The 20,954-nt window shown below is 44.0% G+C and overlaps 1 protein-coding gene across 1 annotated transcript; it reads left to right on the forward strand.

Moving 5' to 3' along the window:
- Nucleotides 1-1,303: 1,303 nt before the first annotated feature.
- On the forward strand, nucleotides 1,304-20,334 carry LOC134641657 (von Willebrand factor A domain-containing protein 5A-like). The gene is made up of 13 exons (XM_063494150.1): nucleotides 1,304-1,346; nucleotides 11,344-11,546; nucleotides 11,648-11,870; nucleotides 14,784-14,950; nucleotides 15,034-15,148; nucleotides 15,243-15,418; nucleotides 15,509-15,597; nucleotides 15,789-15,933; nucleotides 16,488-16,567; nucleotides 16,653-16,770; nucleotides 16,913-17,062; nucleotides 17,145-17,248; nucleotides 20,073-20,334. Exons 1-13 carry the CDS (start codon nucleotides 1,304-1,306, stop codon nucleotides 20,332-20,334), a joined length of 1,875 nt encoding a protein of 624 aa, XP_063350220.1.
- Nucleotides 20,335-20,954: the final 620 nt, after the last annotated feature.

Raw genomic sequence — 20,954 nt, forward strand, 5'->3', positions numbered from 1 at the left:
AAATTGGCCATAACCCCAGAGTTAATTATGCGCACGAGCCGCTGGGAGCCAGTTCAGGTCTGTTTTACATAGCTCGGTGTCAAAGATGACCGGGAAATAGTCGGAGATCCCAACATTATCAATGTCACTGATACAAATGTCCAGGCCATATGATAAGACCAAAACCAGAGTGTGTCCTTTAAAGGGCGTAGGAACACTTATCCACTGAGTCAGGTTAAAGGAGTCAATTAGGGCAAGGAAATCCTTAGCCAACAAGTCATCCTTACAGCAAATATGAATATTAAATTCACCAGTAATAAGAACACGATCGTAGTTTAAGAATACAGATCCTAAAAGTTCAGCGAATTCGTGAATAAAAGACTTGTTATATTTTGGTGGTCAATAAACCGTGACACAGAATCAGAGAAGGACCAGCAAGCTCCAGAAGTTGTACTTCAAAGCTAAGATACACGGGAGAGGGTAGATGCCGCACTCGGAATTTATTTTTCAATAAAGAGGCTTGCCCTCCACCGCTACCCGAGGACCTAGGTGAGCTAAAGAAAACACAATCCGGGGGAAGGAGCTCCGAAAAGGGAAGGGACTCACCAGGGCGAATGCAGGTTTCAGTTAAAAACAAAGCATCCAGCCTTGAAGTAAGTAAAACGTCATTTACAATGAATGTCTTGTTCACCAACGACATGACATTAAGCAGGGCCACCTGAGCCGAAGGTGCCTGTCACAGCTGCCTTTGCACACAAGCATGGACACAGGAACAGCAGCACAGTGCACAACAAACACATATTATATAAAATAAGTCCACAACTCCTCATGGATCCTGAGTTGCTCAGACCCAGGTCCCTGACATATCTATTATATTACCGAAATAATTTACCTTTAGCTTACAATGACAAGTGATGGAGGAAATTTTCAAACTATTCCTTTAATAAAACAAAACAAAACAAAATGAAAACATCTCAGTTTACATAAAACTGTATCATTGGGAAATTCAGCATAAAGTATGGATTAATATAACTGCTGCAAATGTTTCAGGTTGAGCTCATTTAAAATACTTTATATTCTGTTTAATGTCCAGTATTATTCTATTAATCAGATTTTTGTACCTTTCCTGTGACAAGCACGTATCTCAGAAAAGAAGATTAATTTAAAAAATCAAATAGTTATTCTTGGGCTCAGAAACACAGACATACATCTTGATTAAAATAAATATATATAATTATATGTTCATAACAAGAAAATCGACCAAATTAAAAGCATGCATTTGTTTTAACACTAATTCCTCAAATATTCTTGGTTCCCAGGTACGATGATGAACTGCTCTGGTCTGTTAAATCTCCAAAAGGAACCAGGTACCGATGCAATGAGACTTGGGGTTTTTGTCTGACTGCTTTTTATTTATTTAATCCTTAAATGTAAAGACTCACTGGTTGTAATGGCATGTAATATTTTGCTTCCTCTTTGTGAGAGGGAGGACATTTGTAAAAAAAAATAAAACAAAACCAGGGGAAAATAGTACAAATATAGTCAGCACTTTGACTCATTGCATAGTGGGAACACATTGGCAAATTTGTAAAGTGACATTGGAGTGACAAGTCACTTTTGGATGTCCATTTGATGTCAACTGAAGTGTTTTGGGGTTTTTTGTAACGCCAGGTCACATGTTTTTTTTTTCTTTTTTTTTTTACTGAACGTAGTGTCTACATCCGTAGGACAGACAAGTATTTATAGTCCACATGTGGTCGTTGCAGACATTCTTTCAACATCAAATTTAGATTCATTTTAGATATCATTTTTATACTGCTTCTGTAGGCTCTTTAGTAACATGTTTCCAGAGGGTGGAGGACATGATTCTATAGGCTACCAGTTAATTTTTTTGAAGCTTTGTGTACACATTTGTATGCGTCTCCAGTTATCAACTTTAGCTGTAGACAATCAATTGACGTTATTGGAAAATGATCTGGAACAGTATGCCACCTACTGAACTGTTATGCGTGAAGGAATGCAGAGTGATCAGTGGACATCTTAAAGATGATGTGAACTCTTGCCGCTAAAAGAAAAGTGAGTAATTTCAAGTAGTAAAATCTCCAGCTTCTCACAGACAAAACGCAGGCATGTTTGCAAAATGTTGACAAAGACTGTCGAGCAGCCTAGTTCATACATACACACTTGCACAAACTTCTTGTACTTTCTGTCACAACTTCTCTCAGTCCAGCTACTGATCACCACCACATTCTATTCCAATTACAATCATGAGCTCTTCACAATAAAACAAAATACTTGTAAAAATGAACCATATATAATGCAAATGCTCTTTTAAACATATTAAAAACATTGTACTCCTTTTAAAAGGAATTTCAAAATGTTTTTAAATACTTTAACCATTATTCCTTTCCATTTTAACATGGATTTCAACATTTCTAATATCTCAACACATTTTAATAAATGGCAGTTTTAACCATGGTTGCAAACAGATAATCTGATTAATGAAATAAATAAGCTAGATAAAAAAACAAACAAACAAACAAAACCCACATGTACTGAACAAATACATAGGTGAACAAATAACAAATTGTGTTTGTTTATTGTATTCATATGTATCATGTTCATAACAACAATCTTGATATCTCTAAATAAAAAAAATATTAGATTTATTAATCATGTAAATTTCCTGCACCTGTCGTAGACATCCACATGATGTCCAAATAAATTACCCAGTCCAAAGTAAAATGATGAACGCCATATTAACGTCCAAGTTGTATCAAAAAAAATAAATAAAAATAGCCTGGTTAAGTTACATCTAAATATGAAAGAAATTACACCAGCAATTAACAAAAACAATGTATGTCTACACTGTAATTATGGGTTGAACTACTGGGCCCCTAGTGTTCAGTCCCCAAAAGTGACTTATATTTTATGATGGTACTGGCAGCCACAGGCAACTGCCCACTAGTGCCCCATGGATCATTACCATGACCAATTAGTATGCAGTGTGGATCAGCGCTTTGTTTAAAAAAAAAGTAACTTCTTTATTCACAAAGAATGAGCACATAGTTAATTTGGCAGATTTTTACACCACATGACCTTCCTGGCACAACTGCTAAAAGATTCTGTGTCCTTCCACACTCAAACCAATAGATTGATAGTCCAGCATTTAACTAATTACACTTTGAAGCAACATGCCCTCAAAGAAACAAAAAGAATAAAATCTTATTAAATTTGGCTGAGAAAATGCAATATGACCTAATAGATCAAAAATATTTATTTTAACTTTAATGAAGTTTTAAGTCAGTTGTCTTTTCTAAGTCTCATTTTCTGACAGTTTACCAAAAAATGTTCTGGGATTTCATCATCCACAATAGTCACATTTCCCTCTACGCTTTTTCCTTATTATAAACAATGTGCCAACATACCTCCCTGTGTGGGACCACAGTGGGCAGCTGTGGGTGAACTGTGGAACTGTCTGGGCAAACCCACACTTATCTCACATGAGATAATTACCAGTTGGTCTGCCTACAGAGAGCTGATGGGAAGCACGATTTTGTGCTTGCTCGTAACCAGTGTTGGGCAAGTTACTTTGAAAAAGTAATTCAATTATAGTTACTAGTTACTTCTTCAAAAAAGTAACTGAGTTAGTAACTGAGTTACAATATTCTAAAAGTAACTAATTACTTGAAAAGTAACTATTGCGTTACTTTAAAATAAAATGTTTAACCCTCTGTGGTCCAGGGTATAACTGGCCATTTTAACTACTTTTGATTTTCCCCTTAAAAACTATTTACTTTGCCTTGTTTGGTATCATCCTTTTCAGCACAACCTCACGTGTCTAAATTTACAGTTATGTTTTCATTTTGACATACTGTGTTAACACAATTGATCTAAAATCAGACAAAAACCATAAAATCCGAGTACAAAAAGTTATATTCTTTACTGTAACAACCACAAACATCTTTAATGAATCATATTTCACAACTTTAAATGCAACTATAAATTGTCAATTTTAAAATCCTATGCACAAGTTTACTTTTATCCTTTTTTTAAATAACCATTTCAAACTATTTACAGAACAATCAGCTGTTCTGCATTCAATAAGATGCCACACAAATTATTTGTGCCACTCCAAATATTTCTGTCCACTATAAAGGAGAACATCACAGCCTGATACCTGCAGGTCTGACAGCAGCAGGTGTGTCACTCCTGTTTCTACCTGGAGACAGCAGTCGCCTCATTGTTCTAACACACAACACAAAACTATCCACAACACTACACACTAACTACACAAGACAACACATTAACTACACACTTCAAACACGCTAAACGTCACAAATCCCTCACATCTCAAAACTCGCTCTCTCTTTTTCTGCTCTCTCTCTCTCTCTCTCTCGCCGTCACTCCTAAAACTTCCGCTGTTTTTTTTCTTTTTGTTTTGGTCATAAGCAGAGAGTGCTTGCTAGCGCTGTCCTTAGACAGTAAACGTGACGAAACTATTGAGGAAAAAACGCCGCGTATATATTGTTTATCATGACTCTGGTTTTACGTGGCCTCAACACAATTTATAAACTAGTATATATCACCTTGTTGCTTTGTCTTTAAGTGGTCATGTGATTGGCTTACCACGGCTACTTTATTCTTCCTCAGTCAAACAGCAGCACTCATGCGATTGTTTTGCCCCCTTAGCTCAAGGTGTTGTGCTAGACAGTGATCGTGATTTTCGCGTCCGCGGGAGCGCGCAGCTGCTTAAAGCTGTAGCACCCAGATTACTTACATAGGCAGCTACTTCCTTGCAACTGATATAAGATGCGGTAAGCTGAACACAGCTTCAACCGTCTGTTTGTTGAAAAATAGTAATGGACCGCGTTTCCTTGTTAGTAACTGTAACGGCGTTGTAACGATAGGAATAGTAATTAGTTAGATTACTCGTTACTGAAAAAAGTAACGCCGCTAGTAACGCCGTTACTTGTAACGCCGTTATTCCCATCACTGCTCGTAACCACGTAATATTAAAAGTAGCTGAAGGGTTAAAGATTTGAATTTTTCTGTGAGATGTGTATGATTGTTAATGAGACTATGCAAAGCTGGGAGAGCCACGTGAGCCTGCGATTAACAGTCACATCATCTTTGTCACGGCGGGGCGAATTACACACAGTAATTCGGCGTGCCCGTGTGGCGTGCTGGCTAGACCCAAACGCGGTGAAGGCTAGCGGTGGGTTGGAACAGACACGCAGTTATTCTAGTAACGATCCGTGCACGAAGCTTGGCTTCGGAACTGGCGTTACAAATGGAGAGCGAGCGGGGCTCGGATGAGAGAAAGAATCGAGAGGAAAAAACACTCACAATTGCTGAATCAGGCGGAGACTGACGTAGGCAAAGTTTCGGAGCTCCTGACATGAAGGGAAACGATGTCTGAGCGGCGAACAGGTGAGTGGCATCTCTCTTTTAAGCCTGGCCCCGTAATCAGCTGATCAGCCGCTGACAGGGCTGACAGGACCCCCCCCCCTGAAGACCGGCACCCGACGGTCCAGGACGGCGGCGACGGAAATCCGAGATGAGGGAGGGATCCAAGATGAAGCGGGACGGCACCCAGGAGCGCTCCTCAGGACCGAAACCAGCCCAGTCCACCAAGTACTGGACCCCCCGACCCCGGCGACGGGAGTCCAAGAGCCGCCGGACAGTGTAGATAGGGTCCCCATCGAGGAACCGGGGAGGGGGCGGGGACGGGGACGGGGGCGCCAGCGAGGAAGCAACGCGCCGCTTGAGCTGGGAGACGTGGAAAACAGGGTGGATCTTCATGGCGGAAGGAAGCCGGAGACGGTAAGTCACGGGGTTGAGCCGGGCAGTGATCTCATAAGGGCCAACAAACCTGGGGGTGAGCTTCCTGGATTCGGTACGGAGTCTCAGGTGCCTCGTGGAGAGCCAGACGCGGTCCCCCGGCCGAAAAGGATGACCCGGACGGCGGCGGCGGCGATGCTGCGCAGCGTACCGAGTGTTGGAGCGGGAGATGGCAGCCCGTGCCTTGATCCAGGCCTGACGACAGCGGCGGACCATCTGTTCGGCAGCAGGCACGTCGACCTCCGCCTCCTGGTGGCTGAAGATAGGAGGATGAAAACCATGACAGACTTCAAAGGGCGAAAGACCGGTGGCTGAAGAGACGTGAAGGTTGTGAGACAGCTCAGCCCACAACAGGTAACGAGGCCAAAGCGACGGTTGGGCGGAGACGAAGCACCTCAAGAAGCGTCCCAGTTGTTGATTGGTCCGATCAACCTGCCCATTGGTCTGCGGGTGGTAGCCGGACGAGAGGCTGGGAGATGCGCCAATCAGACGGCAAAAGGCTTTCCAGAACCTGGCGGTGAACTGGGGCCCCCTGTCGGAGACTATGTCCTTGGGGAAGCCGTGAAGCCGGACGACATGGTCCAAGAAGAGCTCAGCTGTCTCTTTGGCGGAGGGGAGGCCGGCCAGGGCGACCAGGTGCACCGCCTTAGAAAATCGGTCCACAAAGGTGAGGATGGTGTCCAGACCGTTCACGGACGGGAGGCCGGTAACAAAGTCAAGGCCGACATGGGACCAGGGACGTCCCGGCACAGGGAGAGGGCAAAGGTCGCCTGCGGGAGGCTGAGTGGAGGACTTGGCCCGAGCACAGGTGTCACAGGCGGAAACGAACTCACGGACGTCCCGAGTCATGGAGGGCCACCAGAAGGCACGACGGAGGAACTGGAGAGTCCTGTCAGGCCCCGGGTGACCAGAGAGCGGGGAGGAGTGAGCCCAGAGCAAGGCCTCCTGACGGCATCGGGATGGTACATAGAGTCTCCCAGCAGGGGTGTCAGGCGGAGGTGGTTCGGCGGTCAGGGCATCCCGGATGGAGTCCTCCAGGGGTTACCGAAGGGGGGCAGCAAAGCGCTGAGAAGACAGGATGGGTCCTGGGTCTGACGTGAGGTCGTCCTGGGCGAACTGTCTGGAGAGCGCGTCTGCCTTGACGTTCTTGGAACCTGGTCGGTAGGCGAGGTGGAAATTGTAAGGCTCAAAGAACAAGGCCCAACGGGCCTGCCGGGGGTTGAGTTGCTTGGCCGAGCGGATGTGGATCAGGTTCTGATGATCAGTCCAGATCAGAAAAGGGTCTTTTGCCCCTAGGAGCCAATGCCGCCATTCTTCTAAGGCCCACTTAATGGCCAAGAGTTCTCGGTCTCCGACACCGTATCGTTGCTGCGTGGGAGAAAACTTCCTTGAGAAATAGCAGCATGGGTGCAGTTTTCCATCTGGGCCGTGTTGAGAGAGGATGGCGCCAGCGCCAACATCGGAGGCATTCACCTCCACCACGAAGTCTCTGGTAGGGTCAGGGTGGAGCAGAATGGGGGCCGTGGTGAACCGCTGGATAAGCTCTCGGAACGCCTGTTTTGCATCCGGGGAGAGGCAGAAGGGTTTAGGCAGGTTAGCTGGTTTGGTGAGAGATGTCAGTGGGGCGACAACGGTGCTGAAGTTGCGGATAAAACGCCGGTAGAAATTGGCGAAGCCCAGGAAGCTCTGTAGCTGCTTAAGGCTGGAGGGCTGAGGCCATTGGGTCACCGCTTGAACCTTTTGCGGATCCATGGTCAGGCCATCAGAGGAGATGGTGAAGCCCAGGAAGGAGGTGGACCGCTGATGGAATGCACACTTCTCCAATTTGCAGAACAGCTGGTACTCGAGCAGCCTGCTCAGCACGGCCCTCACATGGCGAACATGGTCCACTTCGGTGCGGGAGTAGATTAAGATGTCGTCAAGATAAGCAAACACCCACCGGCCTAGCATATCCCGCAGGACGTCGTTGATCAGATGTTGGAAGACGGCAGGGCTGTTGCAAAGGCCGAAGGGCATCACCAAATACTCCCAGTGCCCGGTAGGGGTGATGAAGGCGGTCTTCCATTCATCCCCTTCCCTGATGCGCACCAGGTTATAGGCGCTGCGTAGGTCCAGTTTGGTGAAGATGCAGGCCTGGGAGAGGGACTCGAGCGCGGTGGATAGCAGAGGGAGCGGATGGCGGTTCTTGATGGTGACTTTATTCAAGCCCCGATAGTCTATACAGGGGCGGAGCCCGCCGTCTTTCTTCTTGACAAAGAAGAATCCAGCAGCAGCAGGAGAGGTAGAGGGGCGAATAAAGCCCTGTTGGAGGGCCTCAGCAACGTACTCCTCCATGGCTTTATTCTCTGCGGGAGACAGAGAAAACAGACGACCACGAGGAGGGATCGCTCCCGGGAGGAGCTCAATGGCCATGTCGTAGGAGCGATGAGGAGGTAGAGTGGAGGCTCGCCTCTTACTGAAGACCTCGGATAGGTCGTGGTACGCCGGAGGGATCTTGTCTAGATCAATGGGCTCCGGGGGAGGGGCCTCTTCTGACTTTGAGTCCTTTTGGGTCCGAGAGAGAAGGCAGCGGCGAGGACACCGGGGACCCCAACCCAGGATTTGACAGGAAGACCAGGAGATGTGGGGGTCGTGCTGGCGGAACCAGGGGTATCCAAGGATGAGTGGTGAAGAAATGGCCGAGACGACTAGAAATTGGATCTCCTCCTGATGGTCCCCGATAGACATGTGAACCGGCTGGGTTTGGAACTGGATCGGGTAGGGTTGGAGGGGTCGCCCGTCCACTGAGGTCACCGGGAGGAATTGGTCCACAGGAATTAGCGGAATGCCAAGTCGGGAGGCTAGTTTTTGGTCGATGAAGTTCTCAGCGGCTCCGGTGTCCAGGAGGGCTTCTGATGAGGACTGACGGCAGTTCGGATAAAATATTACTGGTAACAGAAAGCGAGAGGGGCCGGAGGAGTGCGACTGGCCAGGTGGGACCCCCCCGCAGTCTACCTGGCGTCGTCGTTTTCCGGACGTAGCGGGCACTGGGGCCGACGGTGGCGAGCTGATCCGCAGTAGGCGCAGAGACCCTCACGCCAGCGTCTCTCTCTCTCTTCTTTGGAGAGTCTGCCCAGCTGCATGAGTTCCTCGCTGGATGTACGGCTTGGGCTAGCAGCGGCTCCGTCAGAGGGGGGAGGAGGCTGCGAAGACGTGGTCCTCTGAGGCTGGAAGGGCTTGAAGGCCCGAGGGGTGTGGCGAGGCCGCGACATCACTCGTTGGTCGATCTTCAGGGCGAGATCCACGGCCTCATCCAGGGTTTTGGGGGCCTCACGGCCGGTCATCTCATCCCGGATGTAATCAGCCAGCCCCTCCAGGAAGATGGAGCGTAGAGAAGCATCTCCCCACTTTAGCTTAGCGGCCAGGGTACGGAATTGGGAGGCAAAGTGACAGACGGGTCGACTGCCCTGGCGTAAATGAAGCAGCTGTGACTCCACCTCCACTTCACTGCTCTGAGGAACGAATGTCTTTTTTAATTCCTCCACAAACAGAGCATAGTCGTTACAAGCAGCAGATTTGTTGTTGTAAAGAGCCGCGGCCCATTCCTGAGCCTGGCCAGACAGGAGCGAGGTTAGCATCGCAACTTTGGCACGGGCGGTGGCGTATTTAGTGGGCTGGCATTCAAACAGCATGTCTAAAGTGGCAAGCAGACCATCAGGCCAGCCATCAACTCCGTTCCACTTATCTGGCAGTCCGATCCGGGGCTCCGCGCTCACCGGCGCTGGCTGACGTTGCAGCGAGGTGACGGAAGTGGAAAGTTGGAGGACGGTTCCGGTGAGAGACTCCAGTTTCGTGCTCATCCGATCCACCACACCGCGCAGATATAGTACTTCGGCTTTCAGCCGTTCGAATTCCGCTGGGTCTATGTGCGGCTCAGACATCCTGTCACGGCGGGGCGAATTACACACAGTAATTCGGCGTGCCCGTGTGGCGTGCTGGCTAGACCCAAACGCGGCGAAGGCTAGCGGTGGGTTGGAACAGACACGCAGTTATTCTAGTAACGATCCGTGCACGAAGCTTGGCTTCGGAACTGGCGTTACAAATGGAGAGCGAGCGGGGCTCGGATGAGAGAAAGAATCGAGAGGAAAAAACACTCACAGTTGCTGAATCAGGCGGAGACTGACGTAGGCAAAGTTTCGGAGCTCCTGACATGAAGGGAAACGATGTCTGAGCGGCGAACAGGTGAGTGGCATCTCTCTTTTAAGCCCGGCCCCGTAATCAGCTGATCAGCCGCTGACAGGGCTGACAATCTTGGTGCTAAGAATAGGTCAGTCATGTAAATTTCCTGCACCTGTCATAGTACAGAATAAGGCATTGTCACCCTTAGTATTAACAGTTGTAGGAATGATAAGGATGCAAGTCTGGCTTGAATCTGGAATTCTGACTACCTATCTCATGCTTGCCCATAATTATAGTCATGTGGTGCACGGCCTATGAACGAAGCAATATGTTCTGCATTAGACACCAGTTGTGGTTATGAAGCTTGGTCCAATTCAGCAGACTAGACATATTGTATTTTAATGAGACAATAGAATTTATTCTTGATATATCAGCTGGTAAAAACAAAGGTGTGTATACCCTTTCTGGGACTGCTGCACTCTCAGGTTAACCTGTTGCTGTATACCATCGCTGCAAACCTTGAGCCATGGGACCCTCACAGTCCCCGAGAGGTCTGTATGAGGCGAGTACATCATCTTGTTCCTTAATAAAACACCAGTTAGGGAAGTACCTCCTAAATCCATTTCCAAATTCCATTTGCTTCTCTGTCAGACAGTATTGCACTAAGATTATTTATCAGTGGTTTGTCTGGTATTCTGCCATGAGCCTCCTCATCTAAGTGTTATGTCTTTCTCCAGACAGACATACCACTCCAGGCCTCAAGGGCCAGTGTCCTGCAGGTTTTATATATCACCATGGGTCAACACCCCTGAATCAAATGAGTAGGCCATTACCAGGCCTCTGGAGAACATCAAGACATGTTGAGGAAGTAATTTAGCCATTTAAATCAGCTTTGTTGGATCAAGGACACATCTAAAACCTGCAGGACACCGGCCCTTGAGGACTGGAGTTCCCCTCCCCTGCCTTAGAACCTCTATTTCTTACTGAAGGCTCTATGTGCCTTACAGTCTAATACCTGACACTGTTCCTTGGTTAGACCTTCCTCCGCTGCATTTCTGCCAAACAATAAAACACAATTTAAAAACATGTTGCCGTAAAAAATAATCATCATCAACAATAATAAATAAATCACAAAACCCACAAATGTAAAGTGCAGTACAATCCTAACAGTATAAAAAGTTTTTGTTTAGATTTTTCTTTCTTTTTTTTTTTAAGTTGGACAGAACCATGTTTAAGTATCAGCTTGGTTAACAGGTATTGTTTTCTTTTGCTGAAATGTAACACTTGTAAAAAGAAGAAACAAAGAACCATTTTCAAAACATCTCTGATTTATGTTTTTTGGTAATTCTGTTTAAATGTCAGTTCCTCTGAAGAGCATTGAGGTGGAGCTGGAGGTGAGGGACCATGTGGCTACAGTGGTCTCCACTCTGAACTACGAGAATAAGGAGAACAAACCATTAGAGGCTGTTTTTGTCTTCCCTCTGCCTGGAGATGCTGCTGTCTATCATTTCAGTGCTAAGATTGGACAGACACAGATTGTAGCTGAGGTGAAGGAGAAACAGAAGGTGAGCTAGACAGTAAATATAACCTATAAGTACCTATAAGTAAGATTCAAAATAACAATAAACACAGTGAATGTCACTGACATGTGTCACCTGTCCTTCAGGCTCATGAGGAGTATGATGATGATCTGAGTTTCGGTCAGCAGGCCTTCCTATTGGAGGAGAGTGATCAGAGTCCAGATATATTCTCTCTGAGTGTGGGCAGTCTGCCTCCAGGAGAGAGCGCATCCATCAGGTTGGAGTACGTGACTGAGCTGGCTGTGCAGGCTGATGATGGTCTGAGGTTCTGTCTGCCTGCTGTGCTCAACCCTCAACACAAATATCTGGGTATGAAAAAATGCTTGACACCCTCAAACCCCTCAAATTCAAACATATAAAAGGTTTCATAACTGCATATGCGGAAATGAGTAAGATATACCATAGAATTATTTACATGTCAACCGAAAAATAACTACTGTAAGTCTCCAAAAAGTTCATTCTGTACTGAGTCATTCCATCTCAAATCGGGCAATTTGTAGAATCTTTCCTACTTGATTGTCACCATCCATCCATCCATCTTTTTCTGCTTATCTGGGCTGGGTTGGGGGGGCTGCAGCCTAAGCAGAGAAGCCCAGACCTCCCTTTCCTCAGCCACCTCCTCCAGTTTGTCCATTGGAACACCAAGGCATTCCCTGGCCAGCTGAGCGATATAATCTCTCCAGCATATCCTGGGTCTTCCCTGGGCCTCCTCCCGGTGGGTGGAACACCTCACCAAGGAGGCACCCAGGAGGCATCCTTGTCAGATGCTGAACCACCTCAACAGGCTTCTTTCGATGTGAAGCAGCACTGTTTCTACTCTGAGCCCCTCCCGGATTGCTGAACTTCTCACCCTGCCTCTAAGGGAGAGGCCAGCCACCCTTCGAAGGAAGCCCATTTCTGCTGCTTGTATCCGTGATCTTGTTCTTTCAGTTACTACCCACAGCTCATGACCATAGCTGATGGAAGGGACATAGATCGACCGGTAAATTGAGAGCTTCATTTTTACACTTAGCTCTCTCTTTAGCCTAACAGACCGTCTGACGATCTCCTGCTCCCTTCTCCCATCACTCATGAACAAGACCCCGAGATACTTAAAGTCCTCCACAGAGTGGGCACTCCACACTTTTCCTGTTGAGGATCATGGCCCTTAGATTTGGAGGTGCTGATTCTCATTCCCACCACTTCACACTCAGCTGTGAAGCATTCCAGAGCGAGCTGGAGGCCATCACCCAATGAAACCAACAGAACCACATTATCTGCAAAAAGCAGAGATGAGATTCTGAGACCACCTAAGTGAAAGCCTTCCGCCACTTCACACATAGCAGACAGGTCTGGCCCCGATCTGGTGTCAAGCCCGCACTGCTGGCTGACTTCTAGCATGGTAAGTGGTATGTCATCCAGATGTGGGCCAGGCCTGGCATAGATGGCACTGTTTATGTGATGGCATGCCATATCTGGCTCGATTGTGGTTTGGTTTATGTGGCCCAGACTCATAGAAAACAGGTCTGGCCCAGATCTGACATTGAGCTGGCACTTCTGACTGACTGGTGTCATGGCAGGGTGTATGTCAACCAGATGTGGGCCAGGTCTGGCAATGATGGCACTGTTTATGTTCCTATTTTCCTATTTTAGTTAGAAGACCCAAATGCCATGTTGCAATACTATACTGCTATGGTAGCCAACGTTTCAAATGCAGCTTTGACAGGTTTGTGAGTGTGCACTTTATCCAAAACCTAGTGAGGGTTTACTTATTTTTAACACTGGGTGGCTTTGAGTAATCCATGAGAGTAGAAAAGCGCTATATAAGAATCAGTCTATTCACTGTCTGAACAGAGTTACCTCATGTTACTTTTGTACTATTATGTTCCTCCACATGTTCTTATTACATGGCTTGATTAAGGTACACATTAGGCTGGCATCTGGGGCCAGAGCGGAAACTGTTCTGGGCCAGCACAGGGCCAGCAGTGTGTCTGCAACTGACCTTGTGCTGGCCCATGTGTGGGCCACCTCTGGCAAACCAAATCTGGGCCACCAAAGGGTTCTTGCGGTATGTGGGCCATGTATAAGCACATTGTGTGGGTCAGATTCGGGCCATACCATTTTTGCTATGTGGGTTGGCTATGCCTAGAAATTCTGTACATAAAAATAATGAACAGAATTGGTGACAAAGGGCAGCCCTGGTGGAGTCCAACTTATTGCCGGCTATATGGACGAAGCTGTTTTAACGGTTGTATAAGGATCAAATGGCCCGTAGCAAATGGCCAAACACCCCATACTCCCGGAGCACCTCCCACAGGACACTCCAAGGTACACTGTTGAAAATCTACAAAACACATGTAGACTGGCTTGGCTCCAGTGCACCCTCAAGTATCCTTGAGAGGAGAAAGAGCTGATTGTCATCAATTTGAATAAAAACATTTTATGGTGCAAAATTTGAGCATCTATAATTTTTGGGGTCAAATTTTTTGCTTTATATCTAAAATGCTTTTCCACGTACATGTTTTTGAAAAATGATCCGTGTACCTAGTTTAGTGGCCCCTTTTTCATACATTGAAACTGAGGCAATGTTTGAACATGAATATCAAAAAAAGAATTAAAAATAAAAGCCTTATGTTTATACTTGTCTTTCTAACTATCAAAATAAATCTGTACTTTTGAACAAATACAAAAATGTACTGGTTATAAATTTTTTTAAATGAAAATTTCCGTCAAAACAGATTTTCCTGAAATTTGTATGATAGAAAGTTGGAACATGTATAATCATTCTTATACAATTATTGTAAATTGTTAAATATGTGAAATGCTCTGTCAACTCACTTTCAGTCATGTGTTTTTTGCCCTTTGAAATCAGAGGCAATGTTTAAACATGAATACCTCAAAAACATTTAAAGAAAAAATTCTGGAGTTTCTACATAAAAATTTTGGTAAAGATGAACATATTTTTTATTTTCTCGACCTGGGTCACTATACTACTGTAAATACTTTTTTTTTTAATCTTAGTGTTAACCTCTCTTCGGAATCACATGACTGTCAATCTTTCGTGTATACTATGGAATTTATAAAGTGATTGGAGGATGAGCATGTCAAGAATATTGAAAAAAAAAAACCATTTGATTGACCCTCATCATGCCTGCAGTTCCCTTTCTGCTCTCCTTTGCTGTCATTTGAAGTTACAACTGGGGAAAAAAAGGTTTACTTCTAATCAGTCACATTTGTATACAGGTAGGAAATCTAAAGGTTTCGAGGTGGTTTATATTCCAGCTTCTCTGGTGCCCCACAGCCTGTCTTTCTCTGCCCGAGTGTCCTCTCCTCGTCCAATCTCTAAAGTAGAGTCCAACTGTTCTCTGGACCCTCTCCAGTACCTCAACACTGATCAAACCCAGGCCACGGTAGGTAGAGTGCTAATGATTCTGTTGTGTGTGGTTGTTACTTATTACTGAGAACTAAACATGAATGTGTTTGTGGTGTGCAGGTCAAGCTGGCTGCAGGACACAAGTTTGACAGAGATGTTGAACTGCTGATTTATTACAAAGACGCCCACCAGCCCACTGCTGTGGTGGAGGGAGGACAGGCCTCTGCTGAGCCAGGTGAGTGAAAACAAGTGAAGTTGTTTGCTGCAATTTGTTGGAATAAACAGTTAAAACTGTTTTGCGTCATTTTTCTGTCCCTTTTATTTTTCAGGCACTCTGATGGGTGATCCAGTGGTGATGGTGAGTCTGTACCCTGAGTTCCCAGAGACTGTGATGTCTTCAGGGACTTCTTGTGGAGAATTTGTGTTCTTAATGGATCGATCTGGAAGTATGGACTGTGCTATCAGTAAGAGTGAGCAGGAGGAAACTCGTATGAGCTCTGCCAGGGTATCCTTAATACGTTATTACAGTCATAACATCTTTAATAGTGTCCCTACCAGCCAGTGACTGTTACCATCTTTTCCTGCTTCTCTTAAGGATGCTGTGCTGCTCCTGTTGAAGAACTTACCAATGGGCTGCTATTTCAACATCTACAGTTTTGGGTCCAGTTATGAACACATCTTCCCGTGAGTCTCTCCATCATTTCAGTCAGCCCAAGAAAAGCCCTGCTCTGTTTGTTAAGTATCTGAATTAATTTTTTGGTGCATGTGTTTATGTGATGGCAATTCTCTCCCTCGTATCAGTCAGACCAACAAAAGACTTCCTGTTTTTGGTATGAAGTGCATGTAATTGTGTACTGATATTTATGTGATGGCAGTAAGAGTGTGGAGTATAGCCAAGAGACCATGAAGGAGGCTCTGGAGAAAGTTGATCAAATGGAGGCTGATTTGGGAGGATCAGGGATGTTGGAGCCCCTTAAACATATTTACAACCAGCCTTGCATTCCCAGTCACCCTAGACAGGTAACATGCACAGTGGCTCTAATTAATTTTCTGGGGACTTCTTGTAATCATAACCTTACTACTTGCCTAACTCTAACCTTAACACAACCCTTAGTCTTGAAATGTAATGACTTAAATCATGGGGTCTTTCTTTACTTCTCCATAACAGGACTGTGTAAATAGACTTAATTTCTACAACATGAGTAAAACGAGTTGATGGTGGATTTCGCAATTTGTACCATAGTTGCATCTTCTAAACATATCAGACAAGTTTGAATCTCAGTGATCTCAACCTTGAGGTCACAGGTCGTTTTCAGTAAAGTACCTAAGTTTTTCATATCTTTATGACCTTTTTCACCTATTGTGTAGAATAGGTGTATGTAGTAGGAGGCTGAGGGGACTGGCGACCGCCAGTATTTTGTTGTTTTGTTTTTGTTAGAGATACTAACTGTCCATTGTTCTTTGCACCTTATCATAATAACATTTGTGTTTCTGAAACCTAACTCAGCTCTCAGAACAAGCTGTGTGTTTGTGGGTCTGATGTTTTGTCCTCATGTGTCAACTCTCCTCTCTAGCTGTTTGTCTTTACTGATGGAGAGGTGTGGGACACCAAAGAAGTGATAGATCTGGTGAAGAAAAACTCAGATTCTCACAGGTGAAACCACAAAAACACAACTATATCTACACAATTCCCAGAATAGCCAACATTGTCCTCTATGTAGAAAACTGTTGTATTGCAGGTGTTTCTCTTTTGGGATTGGGGAAGGGGCCAGCTCTGCTCTCATCAATGGGATGGCCAAAGAAGAAGGAGGAGGTCATGCTCAGTTCATCACAGGGACTGACAGGATGCAAGCAAAAGTAAGACATTAAACACAATTAAAAGTCAAGCTAAACATTGCAGCAGCAGCAGCAGATACATATTTGAGTTCAGACCTGCAGTGAGTCAAATGTGCGTTCCAGCTGTTTGTGCATAGTTGGAGAGTTTTTCATTATTTTTCAGGTGATGCAGTCGCTGCGATTTTCTTTACACCCTATTGTCACAGTCACATGGGATTTACCAAAGGAAGTGTCTGTCACTGTCCTCTCTCCACCAATCACAACACTTTTCAAGGGTGGAAGGTCACTGATTTATGCCCAGCTCACTGGACAGGTAAGAGCAGCAGCCTCTCATTTTGTTTAGGCATTTGATGATAGTAATTAACGTGACTTCTAACACTGTAATTCTGTGTCAGAGTTCAGAGGCAGCAGAGGGCTGTGTGACGGTGAAGTACAGCCTGGCAGGTCATCCCTCTGAGAACCAGCTGCACTTCAGTCTCAGACCTGCAGAGGACACTGGGTAAAACAGTTTAATAATGACAGCACTGTGAGAAAGGCTACACTATTTAGTAAAATTTAGTTTGCCAATTACAAAATACCAATGTGTGCTAGTACTGATTATAAATATGATATAAACAAAAGACAGAAGAATTTCACTTCCAGCACAGGTGCAGTCATTGTTTGATTCGTCCAGCTCATCTTGGTTCTCTTTCCTTTCAGCAATGCCTGTACTTGCAGCCTGATCTCATCTAACACTTTATGATGAAACGAAACTGACATCATGCACTTTATTTTTCTGCAGATATTTCTTTCACACTAAACAAGTGACTCATTTCTCACAATAAACCAACCACAATAAACAGACTAAAACATTCACACACATGTGGTCAGGCTCCTGAGTGAAGTCATAGGTGTTTTAACTGTTTGTGGTTTGCTGACTGAGTGACTGCAGTTTAGGTAACTTTATTTAAGATGCACAAACTGCACATATCGCTGACGTCTTTTAAAAGCTGGCTTAACCAAGTACTTCTTTTACTCTTTACCTCGTTTTTACGGTTTTTACATTTTACATTCTGATGACAGCATTTACTGATTTAATATTCCAGCTTTAGCCACCATCAACCAACTGGTTCATGTTTCCCTTAGCTCAAACTTCATGATTCACAAAACACAGGGATAATTAAATTATTTTAATTAAAAAATTAAAAGAAAAAGAAAAAAAAATAGTTTCCAGTCTGCTATCTGTGACATCCTGCAGCTATAAGAGGCATTTCTGAAGGAACTGACAGAATCTTCCATTTATCCTACAGTATATTTATCATTGTAAAGTATTTTACGCCTTAATGCTGTAAAAATTATATTTATCTCTGCTGATGAGTAAGAAAAATGTATGTCACCTGGTGACTTTGAGGAAAACACAGCAGTTACACTCCTGTGTTTAAAGATCAACCCTAATCATTGACAGTCAGAATTCTCTGCAAAGGTGAACTCTGCAGCTTATTATTTCAAACTGTTTACTTGCAGTTATGCATGGGGGGTGCTGTCTGTGATATCCTGCAGCTATGAAGGCCACCTCTGAAGAAATGTTATGTCTGTGGATGGTTGGTTTTGAAAGTGCTGTGGCATCAGTTGTAATAGGTTGACAGAGAGGAGCAGTTACACTCCTGTGTTTAAAGATCAACCCTAATCTGACCATCATTCACTGTAACATTGACAGTTAGAAACTGTGGTCTGCAATGCTGTAAAACGCATTAAAGAACCAAGTCATTTTATTGAGTCGTAAACACAGAATGTCTGCTGCTGATCTCAGTAAATGTAACAGGAAACCTCAATCTCTCTGTGCAAATATATAGGTGTGGGTAAACGAGGGTGGTTTGCTATAGATGACACTCTGTTTGAAAGTAGAAAAAAAACTGTCGTCAAAGCAGATTCTTTTTAGGACCCTGTTTTAGTATATAGTATTTAGTATTTAGAATATTTACTACTTCTTTCTTTAAGCATTTTGTGGTGTCGAATTTAGAATGTATTTCATATTGAATATTGAAATGGCACAGCTGGCCAAAAACTGTAAATGGAAGAGGAATTTAACTCTCTTAAACCGTTTGTATTGTTGTGTTTGATTAGGAGTGCCTAAAGAGGAAATCATCAGGTAGGAATATAGCTCATATTAATTTTATTTAAAAAAATACTATTGTGCCAATGAGTTTAAAACTTTAAGAACTCAAGTTGAATAATTAAAGTTCATAAACACATGCATATATTGTACTGTATGCCTGTATCCATATATAGATTGGGTTGGACTATTATTTTGAAAGGAATAGGAATTTCTATTTCTGTTCCATCTATTCTTCCATTTATTTTCTTCCACCACCAGTTGGTGAGTTGGATAGTGAGCTGTCAGTTCAGATCATCTCTTTACTCAAGTGTCCAGAATATATGGCTGCAGATCCGATGATGAGATTACAAAATCGATCATCAACTGAAAACCTAGGACGTCCTGGTGACACGTGCACTTATCGCCATTCTCATGTTGAAATATGGTGGTCATTATGGACAAAGTCTGATAACAAAACACTACTCTGGGTCAGATCAGGCATGCTGTCCCTCCCAATCACAATGCTTCAGGTCTCTCTGTCATTGCCCACGTGAGCGTTAGGGTTAAGTCTTCCTGTAGAAAAACACCAGGGCCTCCGCCCCGATAACAGCCCTAATTTTGATTACAAAAATAATGGCAAGTTAATCCCCAAAGTTTGAGTCTGTTCATCTGGACGTAACGTTTTCAGTGAGAGAAAAGTTTTGTCACTCATCAAAGTGACTTCTTCAGGCTCAGCTGACTGCAGGTTTCCCCAATCTTATGAACAGTACATTTTTATAATGACTGAAACTAGCACCAGTGAAGGAACAATGGGCTGGGAGGTCAGTTGCTTGATCATTAATATGCTAATTCTCATGACCATTGATCAACAACCACTGATCAAAGCTCATTGATCAAAGACCGCTGATCAATGGCCATGAGTACCACTCACAGAGATTTGGGGAATGACTGCAATCACAGCATTGCAAGATGGCGAAAGATGTACCCTCAGGCCCCCTCCTCGACTCAGATATAGTCTTTCCCTTTTCACGTAAATGGCAAGTTTAAAAAATCTACACCAGGTGTTCACTTGTCTGTTGAATTTAGACCCCTTGTAGGTAGCATTTACCTCCAAACATTTTATTAATGGATTAGACTCTATTTATGTATGAAACTAAAGAGGTTACAATGGTATAAAACTGACACTAATAAATGAATGTAGTAAAATGATAAACATTAGAACTGTAGTTGTTTTCCTTCTTGTCTGCAGACTAACAGTACACAGGTTGGGGGCTCGGAGTCTGATTCGCTCCCTGGAGATAGAGGAGAGAGAGCACAAAGAACATGAAGATGGAGGAGTGAAGGAGAAGCTGGTGCAGCTCAGTGTCCAGTCAGGAGTGAGCAGCTCTTTCACTGATTTCATTCCTGTCAGCAAAGACAACAGAGACACAATTCAAGGACGTTTTCTGCTCAGAAATAATGCAACACCCTGTGAGTTTACTGACAGATATAGCAGACAGTTTGTGAAATGACATAACAACCAGAATTAACAAACAAATTAGAAGTTTTAAATGGTATTTAAAGTATTTATATTTTTTTTTCCAAAATATTGCGAAAAAGTCTTTATTTGTTTTTTTAACTGCTTTTTGTAAAATTGCTGACTTCATGTTTTTCATCCCGGCTTCATGTAGTTGAAATGGAGAGAGATCGTCCATGGCGTGTATGTAAGTAAAAGCTTCACATTTATGCATTTCTAAAAATAAATGTAAACAAAACCATCTAATTTTTCTATGAACTTATTTGAAACATTAAATGTAAAAAACAAACAAACAAAAAACAGACTGTAATAAACATAGACTGTCTCCTAAAGCAGCGATTGAAGAAGTTTAAAGAAGTGTTTTTTTATGAATAATACTATTGGTAGTATTTAACCGCATTTGATATTTCCTGTAACGCCTTAACCTCATACTAACCTATTTCTTTTTTACTTTTTTCCTGTTATGGTTATCAATACCTACTCTGCAGCAAGACCTGCAAGGAGCTGGAGTAAGTAAAAAGCTGACTGAAAGCTCAAGAAATATTTTGCCTTTTCTATTCAAATGTTTCAAATAGTGCTGTCAGCGTTAATCTTGTTAAAATGACGTTAGCGCCA

This window comes from Pelmatolapia mariae, linkage group LG14, assembly GCF_036321145.2.
Source record: "Pelmatolapia mariae isolate MD_Pm_ZW linkage group LG14, Pm_UMD_F_2, whole genome shotgun sequence".
Classification (NCBI taxonomy): Eukaryota; Metazoa; Chordata; class Actinopteri; order Cichliformes; family Cichlidae; genus Pelmatolapia; species Pelmatolapia mariae.